This window comes from Brachyhypopomus gauderio, chromosome 17 (genome assembly GCF_052324685.1).
Source record: "Brachyhypopomus gauderio isolate BG-103 chromosome 17, BGAUD_0.2, whole genome shotgun sequence".
In the NCBI taxonomy this organism is placed as follows: domain Eukaryota; kingdom Metazoa; phylum Chordata; class Actinopteri; order Gymnotiformes; family Hypopomidae; genus Brachyhypopomus; species Brachyhypopomus gauderio.
In genome coordinates, this window is record NC_135227.1 from 18,707,919 (window position 1) to 18,727,636 (window position 19,718).

General features: G+C 45.2%; 2 protein-coding genes across 4 annotated transcripts in view; one reads left to right on the plus strand and one right to left on the minus strand.

Moving 5' to 3' along the window:
• Positions 1 to 2,445, plus strand: part of slc18a2 (solute carrier family 18 member 2) — a 31,018-nt gene extending 28,573 nt beyond the window's left edge. For all 3 annotated transcript variants that reach the window (XM_076978842.1, XM_076978843.1, XM_076978845.1), the window contains exon 16: positions 1 to 2,445. This exon is cut by the window's left edge and continues 872 nt beyond it. The gene's annotated coding sequence lies outside the window, so the exon portion shown is untranslated.
• An 883-nt stretch (positions 2,446 to 3,328) lies between these two features.
• pdzd8 (PDZ domain containing 8) overlaps positions 3,329 to 19,718 on the minus strand; it is a 47,022-nt gene continuing 30,632 nt past the window's right edge. The window contains exons 4-5 of the mRNA XM_076978421.1: positions 8,604 to 8,766; positions 3,329 to 8,356 (exon numbers count right to left, since the gene is read on the minus strand). Coding sequence (XP_076834536.1) covers positions 6,096 to 8,356; positions 8,604 to 8,766 — 2,424 coding nt within the window. The 3' untranslated portion in view covers positions 3,329 to 6,095. The remainder of the gene's footprint in view (positions 8,357 to 8,603; positions 8,767 to 19,718) is intronic.

Genomic DNA, 19,718 nt, shown 5'->3' on the forward strand with positions numbered 1-19,718 from the left:
CAAACTGAGCATGTGCATGTCTGCCGTCTCAGCTTGGGTAGCACGCTTGATTTAACGATCAGCATTTTACCTCAAAATGGCCTTAAAACGTTTTGCGCTATACAAGTGACGCTGGTTTGGGCGGAGATCAAGCGGTACGTCTAATTTTCTACCCCGAATGCTGTGAACAGACCCTGAGAAGGCAGATGTGTGTGCAGGGTGTACTGGTCACACAGCCAGCGTTTTGGGCAAAACATGATTCATTAGTTCCTATGAACAATGAATCCGGTTCGGGATACTCAGGCTGTAATCTTCATTATGGAAATGAATCGAGATTAATTTTTTTCTTTGATGAGGAGAACATCTCTACATTACACAATGAGAGATCTGACATCACAAAAACGATACTCCCCCACGTCCTGCTGAAACTCAAATCAAACTCATTTGTGCTCAATTTTATGGGACATACAGGGTTATGGGTAGGGTCCGGTTAGGTTTGGACTGGTGTTGTAAGAGAGTTGTACAGGGTTATGGGTAGGGTCCGGTTAGGTTTGGACTGGTGTTGTAAGAGAGTTGTACAGGGTTATGGGTAGGGTCCGGTTAGGTTTGGACTGGTGTTGTAAGAGAGTTGTACAGGGTTATGGGTAGGGTCCGGTTAGGTTTGGACTGGTGTTGTGAGTTGTACAGGGTTATGGGTAGGGTCCGGTTGGGTTTGGTCTGGTGTTGTGAGTTGTACAGGGTTATGGGTAGGGTTCGGTTAGGTTTGGACTGGTGTTGTGAGTTATACAGGGTTATGGGTAGGGTCCGGTTGGGTTTGGTCTGGTGTTGTGAGTTGTACAGGGTTATGGGTAGGGTCCGGTTGGGTCTGGTGTTGAGTTGTACAGGGTTATGGGTAGGGTCCGGTTAGGTTTGGACTGGTGTTGTAAGAGAGTTGTACAGGGTTATGGGTAGGGTCCGGTTAGGTTTGGACTGGTGTTGTAAGAGAGTTGTACAGGGTTATGGGTAGGGTCCGGTTGGGTCTGGTGTTGTGAGTTGTACAGGGTCTGCCATTATATTCATATTAGCATTCATATGTCAATCTCTGACCACACAATGTGGACACCCCCCCCCCCCCCCCCCCCTTACTCAAAGGTCCTTTTACTGAACTGTGACAGTACCTCAGTTTAAGTAGAATATATTTTGACTTTTAAAGTGTATATATAATAGCCAATAACTATATTTTAATAATTTAAATTTGTTAAAATGTTTAGCTCATTAAAGATGTCTGTTAATCATTTTTGTGTTTGTCTTTTTGAAGTATGCCTAAAAGTGTTTGCTTTTTTTAATGGGCATCTTCAACTGAGTTTCATATATGTTTTTTTTTAAACATGCCCAAAAAGCCATATTCCTTAAATGCCTTGATTTTTGTAAAACCTAATCAACAATCCCCTCCCACCTCTGTCATTTCCTGTTGGACTGCTTCCTGCTTCCTGTCCTGCTAGCACAGCAGAGATCCGTCAAACCAAACAGCTGCGACGTGGTTAAAAGCCCCAGCCTTAAACAGCACCACCCACAACTGCGTAAAGAGGCTGGGTGGCGTTGGCCGGCTGATCCAGTCTGCACACGGACGCATGGCAGAGGCAGATCGGTGTGATCTGCTGCACTCTCACTGCTTGATGGAGTGGAAATGTCACCTGATCCCATCAAGGGTCCCACAATCCCAGTACTGATGACCAGTTGCCTCTCGCAGTCACTGGGTGGATACACCCACACCGGCCCTGTCCAATCCAGAGATACCTGCCTAACTGCTCACTTCCCATGGTTACTGTTACCCAGGGGGCGTGCCTTATGGTGGAGTGGCTCGTGGTGAGCGTACGGTCAGGAAGACGTGCACGTTTAGGGTCTTTGTGCGTTACGAACACAACGAACATCCAAGTCTACCCGAGCACCCACATCCATCGCAGTTCGTGCACTGGGAGATGGAGATAGTGATTCACTGGGCGAAGCTGGTGCTTTTGGCCCAGTTGGACCATATAGATCTGCAGGATCTCACCGCCAAAGCCGACACCAACTGGCACGTGTTAAAACGTGAGCCACTGGCATCGGTTTGAGGGAAACGTGGCAGGTTCAGACTCAGCTAGCTGCTGGCATCCCTGCAGGTGTCTGAAGGGAAGCACTCGGTGCTAATCAGCACACAGCTGTTTCATGTCCCCTGCGGGCAGGCCATTAATATCGGAAAACATCATTTTGTTTTGTTTTTTTTTCTCTCTCAGAACTGTTTGTGTGCGAACGTGTGTGTGTGTGTATGTATGTATGTGCAACGTCGGTCTGTGCCTTCATAAATGTCTTTTCTGTGTGCATATGTAAGCTCTCTCCTCAATGCAGTGAGACAACAGTTGAGCAGTTTTATATCCTGTGGAAGTCTTGTAGCAGGGTTCAGATCATACGACTGTAACACTGAGGTTCATGTAAGTAGTGGAGGGACCCCTAAAAAAAAAGAACAAAATAAATGTTGACTAATGTGTTTAAAAAAAAACTGTCCCTTTTGTGTGTGTGTGTGTCGTCACTTGTTTTAGTTTGGGCAGGAGTAATTTAGGAATCAGAACGATGGACATCGTCACACTGATCGATGTTGGACGAGCCCTGAACATCAGATAGTAGCGTTTACTCGTGTTAAGAAGAATGTAGCCATGTCTGTTTACCTCCCATAATAGCGTTGATGAGCGGTGTCTGATGGACACAAAGACGTCCAATTTCTACAATTCTCGAATAATGCGATTGACTCGTGTCCTAATATGTCCTATCGATTTTGCAACACACTTTGAGTTTTCCTTTAGTAAACAGGAGACTGGCGTTTCCAATTATTGAACAGAGTGCTGATTTCTGTCCGAGCATCACAGTTTCTCAGGTGGACATCTGCTCACTGATCAATAAAGCGCTGGTGACTCCTGATCCTTCATTGACCATTCCAAACATTTATGAATGACTAAACTCAAATTGGAGTTTAGCCATGTCAGTGCTTACCCTGTCATTTGAGTTTTATATGTCCACAAACCTTAGCATGGTGGATTATAAATATATATATATTTTTATGAAGAGACCAGCACTGAATAAATATATAGTATTTCATGTAATGAAAAAGCTATGTTTAGTTATACTTACACATACAAAAAGCATTGAAGAGTAACTTACTAGAACTGCTAACATGGTAATACATGAAAGGTAACAGCCAAAGCGGTCATCAATCTAGCATTCATTATTATGCAAATTCCCAGAAATTATAATTCAGATGCTGTAGTTACTGTGTCATTCAACACCAACCATGCTGCATGGTTCTAGCATTACCCTCTGGAACAGGAGAACACAACATTCATTAGGAAAAGGTAAGGAGCAAAACGTTTTTCTAAATAATTTATTTTTGTATCTCAAGTGCATAAGCAAATATGATATGTCAGTGTGTAAAGATCCTACAGCGGTACACAAAAGCTGTGCAGTGCTTTAGCAGCTGTCCTTAACCACGTTTAAAACAAACAAAAATATTTACATGAAGACACCAACACAAACAACAAAAATGAACCGTCATATTGAGCACTACCGGGACAGGGGGCGGGGTTGTGGAGGGGGCCTGGGTAATTGGGGGGGGGGGAGTGTAACACAGAATCCATCTGTGTTCAGGCTATGTACAATAGCGCCAAGGATCCGCGTACACACTCCGTTCTAATCAGTTTTCCCCTTTGTTGAAATTGAACCAAGCTGACTTGGTGTATTCAGTTGACGAAATAAGATCAAATAAGAACATTTTCAACCAGAAGCATCCAGTGCAGAGTTACACAAGCACCTTACACACGCGCACAAATCAGGTTCAAGGAACAGAACCGAACGAGAAACCTGATTAGAGCTGGACGTCTGTACGCAGCTTAAGAACCACGACTCAGCCTCCGAGGGGAACGACAGCTCTTGTAGAAACACTTCACCACAACTAGCCAAGGCAGACACGGTTTCTGTTACCACGGCGAGACAACGGGGACTGGCGTAAGAGCGTCTGACATGTTTGAAGAGCACTCGGTTACGGACACAGCAGCAGCTACCAGACAAAAAGATCAAAAACAAGAAGAATTCCAAAGTTGATGCTCGAGCCCAGAGTTCAACCTGGGAGAGGCCGACCATGTCTCCGAGAGAATTAGACAAATACAGAGCAAAATAAACCCTGCTGACTGTTACTGTGTGTTTCCTCTGAAAATATTGCACGATAGCAAAATAGTGAAAGTAAGTCTGATCAGAGCATTTGTGACTGTCAGGGTCAAAAAGACTCCGTTTTCACACTACAGAAGCATATTTATCCTGATAATCTGGCTCTGTTGAAGCCCAAGACGGAGCCCCTCTCACGGCTCGCGTGCATCTTCAACCACAGACCCAACAGCCTTCTGCTCCAGATCAATAATTAAGGATATCGAAGGCTCCTTGATGCCTGTGGTGGTTCATTCTCTTTGAATGCTGATGCTTGCTGGTCACATGGTCATATGGGAGCTGTAGGAGCAGAGGCAATACTCAGGCTAAGGAGAATTTCAGCCAATGGGAGAGAAGGGTGCGGCTACCGTGGAAACGATGGGATTATCCTTTTGCAGCAGTGGGACCAGCATGTGTCTGACCACTCAGGTTGTATAAGGTTAATGAGCTAGAGAGCAGTGCAGACCCTCTGCACTGGTAATATTAGAGTTAATTGTTTGGGGAAATATGCTAACCTGTATATTTAAAAAAAAAAAAACAGCTTCAAAAAGGTACAGAGAAACAAACAACTGTTCCAAACATTTATCGAATTGACAAAATAAGCAGTGGAAAGAAATAAAATAAGAAAACAAAGGGAAGAAGGAGCAAAAAGCAAAAGAAATGTGTAAAAATGATATGATGCAAGTCCAATGTAGAATTAACGTATTTTTTAAAAATCAAACACCACTTTGCATCAATTGATGGATTAAGAATGGAGTTTAACCCCCAGTATCTGAGAAACTACATCAAAAGAGACTCCAACTCACTAGTCAAAGGACAGTGAGACACAGAGACGATATCCCATAATCAAAATGCACAATTATTAATACAGTAAGAATCTCCCTATCTCCTGCAAAAAATAAAATAAATAAATACATAAATGAAAACATGGCGGTATAAAGAATAGTGTTCCGTCACATTTGTTTGGCATTTCATTGCAACAAACTAACAATATCAAAGAAAAACTAAATCGTGGTCCCCAAAGAGATATAAACCAGATCATAACCTGATGGCTACTCATGTCAAAATGACTCCCTTATTATTCCATATCGAGACATTTAAAAACCAGAGATAAATAAACCAAATACGTATTATATACTTATTACATAAGTGAAAAGAAGATAAACATCTGTTCTTGAAAGTGCTCATATGTAGAGGAGATGGCAGGTGTGGAAATAACGCAGAGAAAAAACGCTCCACTTCCGGATCACGTACTATGGGTTACACTTTTTGTACTGACATTAGTAGCCTGCTTAAAGGCGGCAATCAAAAAGTAAATGTCTTGTAGCTCACAAACAGGACTGCCTGTTCCTGCATTGCCTACTGCAGATTTTTCCAGTAACACAAAACCTGACCCGACAGCTGCACCTGTGGACCTGTGGTTCTGTGGACCTGTGGTTCTATGCAGGAGAAGATGGAACAAGAACCATTCAGGCCTTCCCAAGAACAAATGCTACAAATGGGCTCTTCCTTTGTAAAACCTGTTGTTGAAGTTTACAACTCCAACTACTGTTGGTTTTAAACTGGTCCTAAAAGAGAACAATGTAGGTTAAGTCCAATACTGCCCCAAATGTAAAAGCTCGTTTTTGGTTGATATTGTTTGACACATTGTGCTGATACTTCTAAGACTGAGAACAACGCTGGAAACATCAATGATGGCTGAAGAAAGAAAGAAAAAAAACCCAAAAACAAAGAAAAGTGTCAAAATGTGGGGGGTGGGCAGGGTTGTGATCTTTTGGGTGTTTTGGAAAACAACTTGACACCTTCACTTTCATGTAGAATTCAAATGCTGGCCAGTCCTTTGCCAGCAATCCTATGATAAAATGCTTCACTTTGAACCTTACGCCCCCTGGAGACCACCCTTGTGTCAGCTAGCGCGGCAATGCCTCCACGCATATCTGCTCATCGCTAATCTCATCTAGCATCTGCATGTCCACCGGGCTGCAGACGTCACCGTCGTACACTTCTGCACCCATCATGTCCTCCAGACCTCCCAGTTTGGACTTGGGGAAGCCGTGCTGCTCTGATGGGGACGTGCTCTCCACGGACTCCAGGTCCTCGATGCCAGCGCGATAGTGGATCATTAGCAGAGTCAAGGCCTGAAGTCGCTCGCCGGACTTAGCCAGATCCGATGTGATGAGGGCCTTGCGTCTCGCATCGCTGGTTTCCCGTTCTTCGGAAATCAGGGCGTTGTTGTTCTCCAGCTCCTGGTCGATCTCCTGCTGGAGCTTGTCCAGCATCAGCTCGAGCTTCTGCGAACGCTCCTCCGTAGGGAGGCCGCGGTACAGGTCTCGCCCAATCTCCTTCACCGCGATGAACACGCTGTCGTCCAAACCTCCCTCTTTGCGGGCCAGTTTCGTGCCGCCACCAGCAACCGGGGGCTGCTTCGAAGGACTCGCCCCAACATACGTCTCTGTGTCGCTGCTCTCGTTGTCCGAAGTGTTGGGTGTGTGTTTCGGAGACGGCTCCGCCGGTCCGGGTCCCACCTCCGATACCTGCTCCGACAGTCGGGCTTTGGGTACTTGCCTGAGGCTAAGCAGGCGCGAGCTGGTGTTGATGATGTGACGCGTCAGGCCGGTGGTCGCCCGGTTGATGGTGGACTTGGCCTCCGGGTCCGTGCTGCGCCGGTCAGCGGTCGCCAAGCAGAGCGGATACTCGGCGAGACACTTCTCCTGGCACTTCTTGTGACACACGTAGGCACAGACTATGCACTGTGACGCAGCCTTGGTCCACACCTTCTTCTTGCAGTATTCACACCATGTGGGATTCTGGAACTGCGTGTCGTGGAAGTTGTGCCGAACCTCGCTGATCTGCATGTTACTGTAGCTCAGATCGTCCCGCGTTACAGCTGGGGCCGGGTCTCGTTCCCGCTCACGTTCCTTTAGTTCCTCGTCCTGGAAGCTCCCCTCGCGCTCAGTAAGCCCACTCGACAGGTCCGACTCACCCTCTTCCAGGTAGATGAAGTTGAGGGTGATGTCTCCGTAGCACAGCTTCTCGTTGAAGCCCTTGTGCGTGCTCAGATTGCGCAGGGCAGTACGACTGACACTGGCTCTGGGTTCTGGGGCACACAGACGAAAGGTGCTCTGGTATTCTGCAGAGGATGTGGATAAACACTCCAGGGCTATATGCTCCAAATGCAAGCTCACATGTCCCAAGCATAGTAACCCACCCAGCTTAAAGGGATCCTTGCACCAGAGTGCAACGTTAAGGTATTTATGGTCGTTTTCCACATCGAACACTACTGAGGATCTGTTCCAGGAAGCGTATGTGTTCTCAAACATCGCCTCAGCGGACTGCCAGAAACTATGCTCGTCCACGCTGTCTGGTCTAGTAGAGGTGCTTTCGACAATTTTGTCTTTGGCTGAATCTTGCTTACTGGTTACAGGAGCTGCTGAGACTTCATCTGTGGCCTCTGGAGGTTTGCTGATTGGCTTTGGCTCCTGGGCCTTTATGGGAGTTTTCTCAGATTTGTCTCCGTTGCTTGCAGTTGGTGGGATTCTTTCTGGACTTTTCTCAACTGCCGAGTCATTTCCTTCCAATACATTCTGAGATTCAGACGAAGCTGATGTCACTTTTATGTGGGGCCTGGGCGGTACAGGGGGACGAGCAGGTGGAGGAGGAGGGGGCACTGTTGGTCTCGGGGGTGGTTCAGCTGGTTCCGAACTCTGGTGAGGCAACGGCTTTGGTGATTCTTTAGGTTGGGGTTTAAGCGGGGATTGAAGGCCAGCCAGGTTGAGCTTACGGTTGAGGATTGGGGAGATAGTGCCCAGCGGCTTGGAGGCCAAGGTGGCCACAGTCTTTTTAGGACTTTGGTTAACGGAGAGTAAGGAATCTTTAGCTTCTACATTGGAAGAAGATCCAGCTGGTTTGGACTCCATTATGAGTTCCTCAAACTCGGAGTCATTGTCTTTGCTATCAGATATGTCCATGGTGGTAATGTGGGCTGGGTCTTCCTCATAACCACCGGCAGGGGCGAATCCAGGATCTTCCAGTGGGTTTAGGGTCTCAGGGAGGGGTCCTAAACCCATGGCTGGGACTTGGTGTTTGACTGGCCTCTCGTAGAGGACAACCACTTTATCTCCAGCTTGCTTCAACAGCTTTACAACTTGGACAGATGATGTTACTTTGACTCCTGTACAAACATAAACAGAGAGATTTATTACTGATGACAAAATGAGAATATTTTTTCTTTTACGATTAAGATGAGTGTTTCGCACAATTCATATCAATCCCCAATAAGTGGCTCCTCTAAACAGTGCTCAGCAAAATTACTTCTCCCATAAGGTATACCTACTTAATGTTCCATAATAACATGACCTTGGACAATGTGGGATTTATTTATGATGGTGAATTCTGTGCAGTTGTGCAGTGACACTGACCTCCAATAGCAATGAGGCGGTCCCCTTTCTGCAGGTCGGCCTGGGCGGCAGGAGAATTGGAGGTTACGGTCTCGATGCTCACATGCACCGCGTCACCGTCGGAGGCTGGAAGATGCCGGAACGTCATCCCAACACTACCGTTTGGCCCCTTAATGACCTCGGTCTGCAAAACACGGAGGATAACGACACATGAAAATCAACATTGACCACAAAAAGTTAGCTGGCCCAATACGGAGTGAGCCTTAGCCGTACGGAGTGAGCCTTAGCCAAGGAGAAAAATCAGCAATGTGATTTTGGTGGGTGTTTGTTGTGTGTTTTGCACTGCAGTAAACTAGGGGTAAATGATTAATCAAAGCATGCTAAGCAATTTATAATACTTTGTACAATAATCAAAATGTGTGGTTACTATGTTGTAAAACTACTGTTAAAAAAAAGCTTTGAAATACTGTTATACGGCTATTTATCATAATTAGTATGAAACAAAGGTTTTTTTTTTTTTGTACACCTACATGACAGCACCAGCGGTTAAAGACCTACCAGCGGGTGGGCAGCAGACAGCACTGAACTATAATTAGAGGGGGAGTATTCAGATTCTGAAGGCTACACGGCAGTCATCACTCTCAACATAAAGCAGCCTTTCCTACCACATCCAAGAGCTTTCATCACCATAAAACAATGAACTGAGAGAGAGAGAGAGAGAGAGAGAGAGAGAGAGAGAGAGAGAGAGAGAGAGAGAGAGAGGCAGCTCTGCAATTAAAGCCAAACCCCCCCGGCTAGCAGGGCTCTCTGCGTAAGCTCCGCCCACTGATTGAGTCTCAGCTCTGTTGCACCTGCACGTCCTTCTGCTTCAACCTGCTCAGACCTTGCAAAAGTGAGCAGGTCCAAACTGAGAAATACCAGTCATGGGCAGAGTAGCACCAGTCACGGGCAGAGTAGCGCCAGTCGCGCGCAGTGTAGGCGCCAGTCGCGCGCAGTGTAGCGCCAGTCGCGCGCAGTGTAGCGCCAGTCGCGCGCAGTGTAGCGCCAGTCGCGCGCAGTGTAGTGCCAGTCACGCACAAATACCAGTCACACGCACAGAGAAATACCAGTCACACTTTTAGCAGAGGCATCTTGTCTGGAAGAATCAACCACTGACAAAGACTGTGTGGTGGTGAATCCAATTTGCACTAATGCATAAAGTTCACATTAACTACTAAAGTGCACATCCCTGTATACACCTGTACAGCCATGTTAGCATTTACATGTAACTTAGTGCTTCTGTGAGCCCAAAGCAAATCAATGAAAGTTGTCCATAATGAGGCCCACTTGTCCAACTCGTCATACTTCTCTCTTCCGCCCTCGTTCACTCTCTCGTTCCCACGTCGTTCTTTTTTTTTTCCCCACTCTTTTTGTGGTGCATATAAAAGACATGTCCCTGATGCCTGCTCGGAGATGGATGACTGTAATTTTGTTGCTGTCATTTGTTATAATCTTGAGAAGGGCACTGATCGAGTTAAACAGGGAGTCAAGAACCAAGCAATTTACACACGGCAGCAGGCAGCACGAACGGACGGGCACCAGGCTCTGATCAATCACTCAAAGAACCTTCTAGAACTTTTTCGGAGTTCTTAGAATGCAACAGATAACAACTACAAAAGGTTGAAGGGGTCAAATGGAAGCACCGTTTATCCAATCAGGTTCATCGCAAAACCACGTTGTTGATCTAAATGGGAAATCCATTATTTTTTATTAGAGATATAACTGATCGTTTAAATAATAACCCGAAGAAATAACCTTAAATGTAATGCTTCATTATTTCTGGCAATACTGTTCACCACAAACTAGAGCTCATGGCCAGAGAAAATATTCTGTTTATAATGTTCAATGGCTGCACATGAATAAAAGTCAAACTGATAACACACACACACACACACGTAACTAAAATGTCAACTAATTCTGTGTGTAAACACAGTGAAAGTAAGTTTAACAAACAACATTTGCAGAAGCACATTAAGAGGCAGGAGCATTCTTGCTCCACAGGCCCTGAGCTCCTCCACGCATCACCTGGTCCATCTGGAGTAACTGGGGTACTGGGGTGGACATGATTCTTCAGTCTGCGCTGCTGTGCAAACTACAACCAGAGCACCCAGAGCCCCTTTCCCAAGAGGAGAGGGCAGGGCGGGAGGCCGTGACGAGCTCATTTAAAGCCTTTATTCCTTCACTACTACACGATGTACACGGACCACCACAGTGTACACAAACTACCAGTGTACACAAACTACACTAGGTGTACACAAACTACACTAGGTGTACACACAACTTAGCACAATTAAACTATTTTGGTGTGGTCTAAGCACAACAGCCTGAGGTAAAATAAATAAATAAATAAATAAATAAATCATAAAGAAATTGAATCAAACTTGCTTTTTATAAAAATTTTATAAAAGTCGGACAGGTTCTGACAGACCAGCGATCATATACACCACCCAGTGTTAAAAAAAAATATGACAAATGAAACGACATCTGCGGGCTATGGAATTGCTATTTTTACGGCACCCAGTTTTATATAGAATGTAATATGTACTGTTCATAAACTCCATATGTTTTCAGGTAGAGTGGGCCTACTGGTCATCAATATTTTATTGTTATGCTCAATAACTATAAGTTCAGGTCAATAAAGTTGTTTGGAAATTTGTTTTTGTATATATTGCACATACAAACAATAATATTCTGTAACTGGTTAATAAATGTTTCATTTTGTGCAAGTGTATATAATGACTATTACACCATTTATATTTTAGTCAACTAAATTCTTTTGATAATTAGTCGACTAAAACTAGACTAAGACTAAAAACAAATCCAATGACTAAATAATGACTAAAACTAAATGACATTTTAGTCAAAAGACTAAGACTAAAACTAAATAAAAAATTGTTGTCAAAATTAACACTGACACCACCACAAAAGAAAACACAGTTGCCTCAAATTTGAATAGACATACACATATACATATGTAAATAAGTGAATGAATATATAATGAAAGTTTTTATTGTTCATGTCTCTGCTGAATATATTATAGTGAACACAGTCAGTCTCTTTGTGTCTGCTGTCGCTGAAATTAAGGAAGAAAAGGCTGTGATCTAAGCAGCACCGTCATCTGCCTTTACTGCACAGAGCTTTATTCAAACATCACCATGAGATCAAAGCCAAATGTGTGTATGCAGACAGGCAGGCAGTGTGAATCTCTCAGTTTTACTTATGGGGGGTTCGCATGATCCCCTCAGCTTTTCTTACGGGGTTCACATGAGCCCCTCAGCTTTGCTTAGGGGGGTTCACGTGATCCCCTCTGAATTGCTCACACAAGCCCATGTTAGTCGCTCCGTTTGGTTAACTTTGGCATCTAACGTGTCCCTCAGATGCCGAGGAGGAACCAGAAGCGTCAGACACTGTGTGTCCAGATCGAGGCACCTTTTGTACCTTCAGTATGTCGGCGAGGGTGCATGTCAGAGGTCTACAGGTTCACTACTGGCTGGACTCGAAGGGTGTGCCCTTGTTCTAAAGGGCTGTAGGTTCACTACTGGCTGGACTCGAAGGGTGTGCCCTTGTAGGGCTGTCGCGATAACCGCAGTATAGCAATACCGCGCTATTGACGAGAAAATCGCAACGTACGGGAATTAACCGCAACAACCGCAATATTTGTGTTTTTTCCCATGCGAGGGGAAAGTGCCTGAGCAAGAGTTAAAGTCATTTTCCCATCAACCCCCTGTTATCATCCGGTGCGGCTGATCAACAATCCGTCTCCTTTTTTCAAAGATGGAAACTACGGCAGATGCTCTGGTCAAAAAACAAAACGCGACTTCGCCGGTTTGAGAGCATTTCGGGTTCAAGTCAAATCCACGCAGATCCACTCGCCTGGTGGCGCGTCAATGAGGCTAGATTTCCTCTGCTCTGCAAACTTGCCCGCAAATACATGTGCATTTGTGCAACAAGCACACCATCAGAGCGAGTTTTTAGTACTGCCGGGAATATTGTTAGCCCTTTCCGCTCCTCACTGAAACCACATAAGGTGAATATGTTGGTTTTCTTAGCGCGCAACAGGGACGTGACAACTCAGGTTTAAGCTGAGACGTTATTCTTCTGGTTAAGGAAAGATTTCGTTTTATTGATTTATTTATTAAATTCTCTTTTTGTGTTTAAAATCTCGTTTAAAATATTTACCCTACACTTTTAAGAAAGCGAAAGAGCATGGGTTCTTACTGCATCTCATTTGACTTCTGTGTTCTCTATTTGACAATAAACACATATTTAACTGCTCTTAAAACTGTGTCTTCTTTGCAATTTAAAAACAATAAGAACCCCTTTACAATAAAAACAATAAAACAATTATATAGCTCTAAAATTAAGATTTTAGACGACAAATGACGCATATCGCGTCATACCGCATATCGCGGTGTTGAGCCACCATAAATAACCGCAGGGGAAATTCTTTCACCGCGACAGCCCTATGCCCTTGTTCTAAAGAACTGTAGGTTCACTACTGGCTGGACTCGAAGGGTGTGCCCTTGTTCTAGAGAGCTGTAGGTTCACTACTGGCTGGACTCGAAGGGCTTGCGTTTGTTCTAGAGAGCTGTAGGTTCACTACTGGCTGGACTCGAAGGGTGTGCCCTTGTTCTAAAGAGCTGTAGGTTCACTACTGGCTGGACTCGAAGGGTGTGCCCTTGTTCTAAAGGGCTGCAGGTTCACTATTGGTTGGACTCGAAGGGTGTGCCCTTGTTCTAAAGAGCTGTAGGTTCACTACTGGCTGGACTCGAAGGGCTTGCGTTTGTTCTAGAGAGCTGTAGGTTCACTATTGGCTGAACTCGAAGGGTGTGCCCTTGTTCTAAAGGGCTGCAGGTTCACTATTGGCTGGACTCGAAGGGTGTGCCCTTGTTCTAAAGAGCTGTAGGTTCAACACTTCATGGCCTTGCTCTTACTAAGGTTCAGCTAAGGTCAGGTTACGAAGGTCAGTTCAGGGCACTTACAACACACTCAGGTCAGGGCGTTTACAAGGCACAATTGTTTTGAGTGTAATATTGATAGGCAATACTGAAATAATGATTAACAACTAATACACTCCCCCCCCCCCCCCCCCCCCCCACACACACACACACACACACACACACCCCTCTACCTCCACCTTCTCATCCTACCCCCCCCCCCCCCCCACACACACACACACACACACACACCCCTCTACCTCCACCTTCTCATCCTCCCCCCCCCCCCCCCCCCACACACACACACACACCCCTCTACCTCCACCTTCTCATCCTCCCACCCCCCCCCCACACACACACACACACACACACACACACACACACACACACACCACCCTCTACCTCCACCTTCTCATCCCCCCCCCCCACACACACACACACACACACACACACACACCCCTCTACCTCCACCTTCTCATCCTCCCACCCCCCCCCCACACACACACACACACACACACCCCCCTCTACCTCCACCTTCTCATCCTCCCCCCCCCCCCCACACACACACACACACACACACACACACACCCCTCTACCTCCACCTTCTCATCCCCCCCCCCACACACACACACACACCCCTCTACCTCCACCTTCTCATCCTCCCACCCCCCCCCCCACACACACACACACACACACACACACACCCCTCTACCTCCACCTTCTCATCCTCCCACCCCCCCCCCCCCCCACACACACACACACACACACACACACACACACACACCCCTCTACCTCCACCTTCTCATCCTCCCCCCCCACAAACGGAAGAAAAATTTGAGAGGTATTTTCCTGCCAGTGACAAGAGCAACAATCACGACCGATTTAAGAGGCTGAGCAGCGTCTGCAGGATAATCACACACCACAAGAAGTGTGTGTGTGTGTGTGTGTGTGTGTGTGTGTGTGTGTGTGTGTGTGTGTGTGTGAGATAAATGTGCGTAAGCGGATGTTGACATGGCTCTGGCTGGATCGTGATGATGGTGTCCAAACGTCAATTTATGTTTCACCTCACACACACACACACACACACACACACACACACACACTACCTGGCTTTTGTCCTCGGTCTGTCTCTCCCAGACACACGCATGCATGCACACGCAGCTGAACACCCACCACTTACACCGTCTCCTTCTCCTGTAACTGAACAACAACGTTGCCTTTAAACAACAACGTTGCCTTTAAACAACAACGTTGCCTTTAAACAACAACGTTGCCTTTAAGGGAACTCTGCACTCTGCTCAATGCTGCCTTTAATGCACTTTCAGTTTACTGACCTCCCGTCCTCACAACAATATCACTCATACTCATACACTCACAACATCGAGCACACATTTATCATCAACCTCATGCTTGGCTGGGCTGACACTGCCTCTTAACAGAAGGCAGAAACCATCATTTGTGTGTGTGTGTGTGCACACAGAGAAACAGGCTGGGACTCAGAGATGTACAAATTACCTTCAAGAGACAGAGAGAGCAGACACACTATACATCATCTTTTCTCTATCTCACACACACACACACACACACACACACACACGCGCGCACACGCGCACACACGCACACACGCACACACGCACCTAGTGTATGCAGTACATTACGTACATGAGGCTAGCCATGACTGTGTATACGTGAGCAGTCAAACACACAGACATCTGGAAGTGTGTGTTTGCTAGCATGTAGCTCGAGAAACTGCATGTGGGGGCGTGTACACTAGGTGTGTTTATATGTGGGGGCGTGTACACTAGGTGTGTTTATATGTGGGAGCGTGTGCACTATGTGTGTTTATATGTGGGAGCGTGTGCACTATGTGTGTTTATATGTGGGGGCGTGTGCACTATGTGTGTTTATATGTGGGGGCGTGTGCACTATGTGTGTTTATATGTGGGGGCGTGTGCACTATGTGTGTTTATATGTGGGGGCGTGTGCACTAGGTGTGTTTATATGTGGGGGCGTGTGCACTAGGTGTGTTTATATGTGGGGGCGTGTGCACTATGTGTGTTTATATGTGGGGGCGTGTGCACTAGGTGTGTTTATATGTGGGAGTGTGTGCACTAGGTTTGCCCCGCTCAGTGTTACACCCGCTGAGGAGACTCTGGTCATAGGAGACTCTATAGTCCGACACGTGAAAGTCGCTATTCCTGTAGGGGCACCAGCGGTTACAGTCAGCTGTTTACCGGGAGCCAGAGCGCCGGACATTAGTGGCAACCTTAGACCGTTAGCCCATAAACGATTCTCTAGGATAGTTATACATGTAGGGGCCAACGATATACGTCTGCGGCAGTCAGAAGTGACTAAGGCTAATGTTAAAGAGGTGGTTAAATTAGCCCAGACGATGTCCGATGCCGTAATCTGCTCTGGCCCCATCCCAATGCGGCGCGGTGATGAGCAGTACAGCAGGCTCACGTCGCTAAACCGCTGGATGTCCAAGTGGTGCTCCGAAAATCAAGTGGGCTTTATTGATAATTGGAAAGATTTCGAGGGCAAGCCTGGTCTTTTAGGCAGGGACGGTGTCCACCCCACCCGGGATGGCGCTGCCCTGTTATCTTGCAGCATAGCCCGTAGTCTTTTAGTTAGTGGGCAGTGTAGTACTAGGAGCTGCTGACTAACCAGAGTCGCGACCAGGCCGCAGACTAACGGGCTAAACCGTCTGTCTGCGAGCTGCTTAGAGGCGTCACCAAGATCCCATAGGATTGAGACTGTGTCTGTGCCCCGGGTTAAATTAAATCATAAGAAAATAGTCCGTCCTAAGTTTTTAACTAATATTCAAACTTCACATCCAATTATTACCTATATGACCGATCTGAAAATTGGATTAATTAATATTCGATCACTCAACTCTAAAGCAGTTTTTATGAATGAACTTATAACTGACCAGAAAATTGTCCTAAAAAAAAGAAAAAAATAATTAGTATTAAAAGAAATCCTAGATTTTAAAAGTATTAAAAAGAAATCCTAGATTTCTTTTTAATACTATTTCCAAACTTACAAAAAATCAAGCAGGCGCAGAACCTCAGATTCCAGTAAACCTCACTAGTAATGTATTTATAGATTTCTTTGATAATAAAATAGAGAATATTAGACAAAATATAAAACCTTTTATTAGTAATACAACTGATATGTCATCTGGTTTGGTTGACATCGATTTAAATCGCATACTGGGAGAAAAACTTGATGCTTTTCATCCACTCCCACAATCAGAATTAGAGAAAATAATTTCTTCCTTAAATTGTGCTACCTGCACACTAGACTCTGTTCCATCAAAGTTATTAAAAGAGGTATTACCAGCGGTAACTGAACCTCTTCTAACTATAGTTAACTCATCCATTACAATAGGTCACATGCCCAAATCATGTAAATTAGCAGTTATTAAACCTCTAATTAAGAAACCAAATCTTGATCCTACTGTACTATCTAATTATAGACCCATTTCAAACACATCATTTATATCTAAGATCATAGAAAAAGCTGTTGCCCAGCAATTATGCCTATATCTGCATAGGCATCACATATTTGAAAAGTTCCAATCTGGTTTTAGGCCCCATCACAGTACTGAAACAGCATTAGTTAAAGTAACAAATGACCTCCTCCTTGCTTCAGATCAAGGTTATGTATCGCTGTTAGTGCTTCTTGATCTTAGTGCAGCTTTCGACACAATTGATCATAGGATCTTGCTAGAAAGGTTAGAACGCTGGGTTGGAGTCTCTGGCACAGCCCTTTCATGGTTTCATTCTTACTTAACAAATCGCTATCAGTTTGTAGAGCTCAATAATATTCCATCCAAACGTACAAAAGTTAAATATGGGATCCCGCAAGGCTCCATTCTAGGACCACTATTATTTACATTATATATGCTACCATTGGGCACAGTTATAAACAAACATGGTGTCAATTTTCACTGCTATGCAGATGACACTCAACTTTACATATCAGCCAAACCTGATGACAAACTCAGTTTAAGAAAAATTGAGGCCTGTGTAAAAGATATTAAATGCTGGATGTCTCTAAACTTCCTCCAACTTAATGAGGACAAAACAGAAGTTCTTCTTCTGGGCCCTAAGGCCTCAAAACAGAAAATTCCAGATCTAATGCTTAATCTCGCAGGCTACCCCATTACACCTGGCACAGTAGCCAAAAACCTAGGCGTCATACTCGACTCTGACCTATCATTTGATAAATACATAGATAATACTACTAGGATAGCTTTTCTACATCTCCGTAACATTGCTAAATTAAGAAATGCATTATCACAGGATGATGCGGAAAAATTGATGCACGCCTTTGTTAGCTCTAGATTAGACTACTGCAATGCACTACTGTCAGGATGTTCAAATAGGAATCTAAATAAACTTCAAATAGTTCAAAATGCCGCAGCCAGGGTTCTGACCAGAACTAGAAAATTTCAGCATATCAGTCCAGTCCTATCAGCCCTGCATTGGCTCCCAGTTAAATTCCGTATTTGACTTTAAAATTCTTTTATTAACTTATAAAGCATTGCACGGGCTTGCTCCTGAGTACCTTCAGGAACTTATTTCCTATTACGAACCCCCACGCCCACTAAGATCACAGGGTGCTGGTCTTTTATTAGTTCCAAAAATTAATAAGGTAACAGCAGGGGGAAGAGCCTTTTCTTGTAAGGCCCCCCAGCTTTGGAATAATCTTCCTAAATGCGTCCGGGACTCCGACACAGTCACAATCTTTAAGTCTAGGTTGAAAACCCACTTATTTAGTTTAGCGTTTGATAATTAATATCCCCCTTAGATAAAAGTACAGATCCAGGGGTTCATAGACAAAGGGTTTTATGGTAGACTGGGGCGCTGGTGCTGTCGTCCTGTCACTGCTCGTGGTCACTCAAGTTTGGTGACCGGTGTCGGCCAGAGGAGGATGGGTTCCCCCCCTGAGTCTTGGTTCCTCTCAAGGTTTCTTCCTCATGCAAAAAACTAGGGAGTTTTTCCTTGCCACTGTCGCCCTTGGCTTGCTCACTGGGGGCTAGGACTCGGCACTTGTAAAGCTGCTTTGTGACAACAACTGTTGTAAAAAGCGCTATATAAATAAAATTTGATTGATTGATTGATTGACTAGGTGTGTTTATATGTGGGAGTGTGTACACTAGGTGTGTTTATATGTGGGAGTGTGTACACTAGGTGTGTTTATATGTGGGAGTGTGTACACTAGGTGTGTTTATATGTGGGAGTGTGTACACTAGGTGTGTTTATATGTGGGGGCGTGTACACTAGGTGTGTTTATATGTGGGGGCGTGTACACTAGGTGTGTTTATATGTGGGGGCGTGTACACTAGGTGTGTTTATATGTGGGGGCGTGTACACTAGGTGTGTTTATATGTGGGGGCGTGTACACTAGGTGTGTTTATATGTGGGGGCGTGTACACTAGGTGTGTTTATATGTGGGGGCGTGTACACTAGGTGTGTTTATATGTGGGGGCGTGTACACTAGGTGTGTTTATATGTGGGGGCGTGTACACTAGGTGTGTTTATATGTGAGGGCGTGTACACTAGGTGTGTTTATATGTGGGGGCGTGTACACTAGGTGTGTTTATATGTGGGGTGTGTACACTAGGTGTGTTTATATGTGAGGGCGTGTACACTAGGTGTGTTTATATGTGGGAGTGTGTACACTAGGTGTGTTTATATGTGGGAGTGTGTACACTAGGTGTGTTTATATGTGGGAGTGTGTACACTAGGTGTGTTTATATGTGGGAGTGTGTACACTAGGTGTGTTTATATGTGGGGGTGTGTACACTAGCAGGCCCGTAGCCACCCTTCGATCCCCCCCCCCCCCCCCCCCCCAATCTAATCTCACTAGTGATTTTGAAAAGTTGGCAACCTTGCTTAAAATTAATAATATGTTTAAATTAGTGGTGGGCCGTTAACGGTGTTCGTTAATTTGATACTCCTATCGGGCGATATAAAAATTATCTCCGTTAATCTATTCTGGGTTGGGAACTGGGTCAAACTGGGTAAGCAAACTATGATGACTTTCAACTTGATAGTTTAGCTCGGCTGTATTCCTAACCAAATTGCACAGTAGGGGCGAGAACGAGTTTTCAAACCTGTGAATTACAAATCGTACGTGTGTTTACATG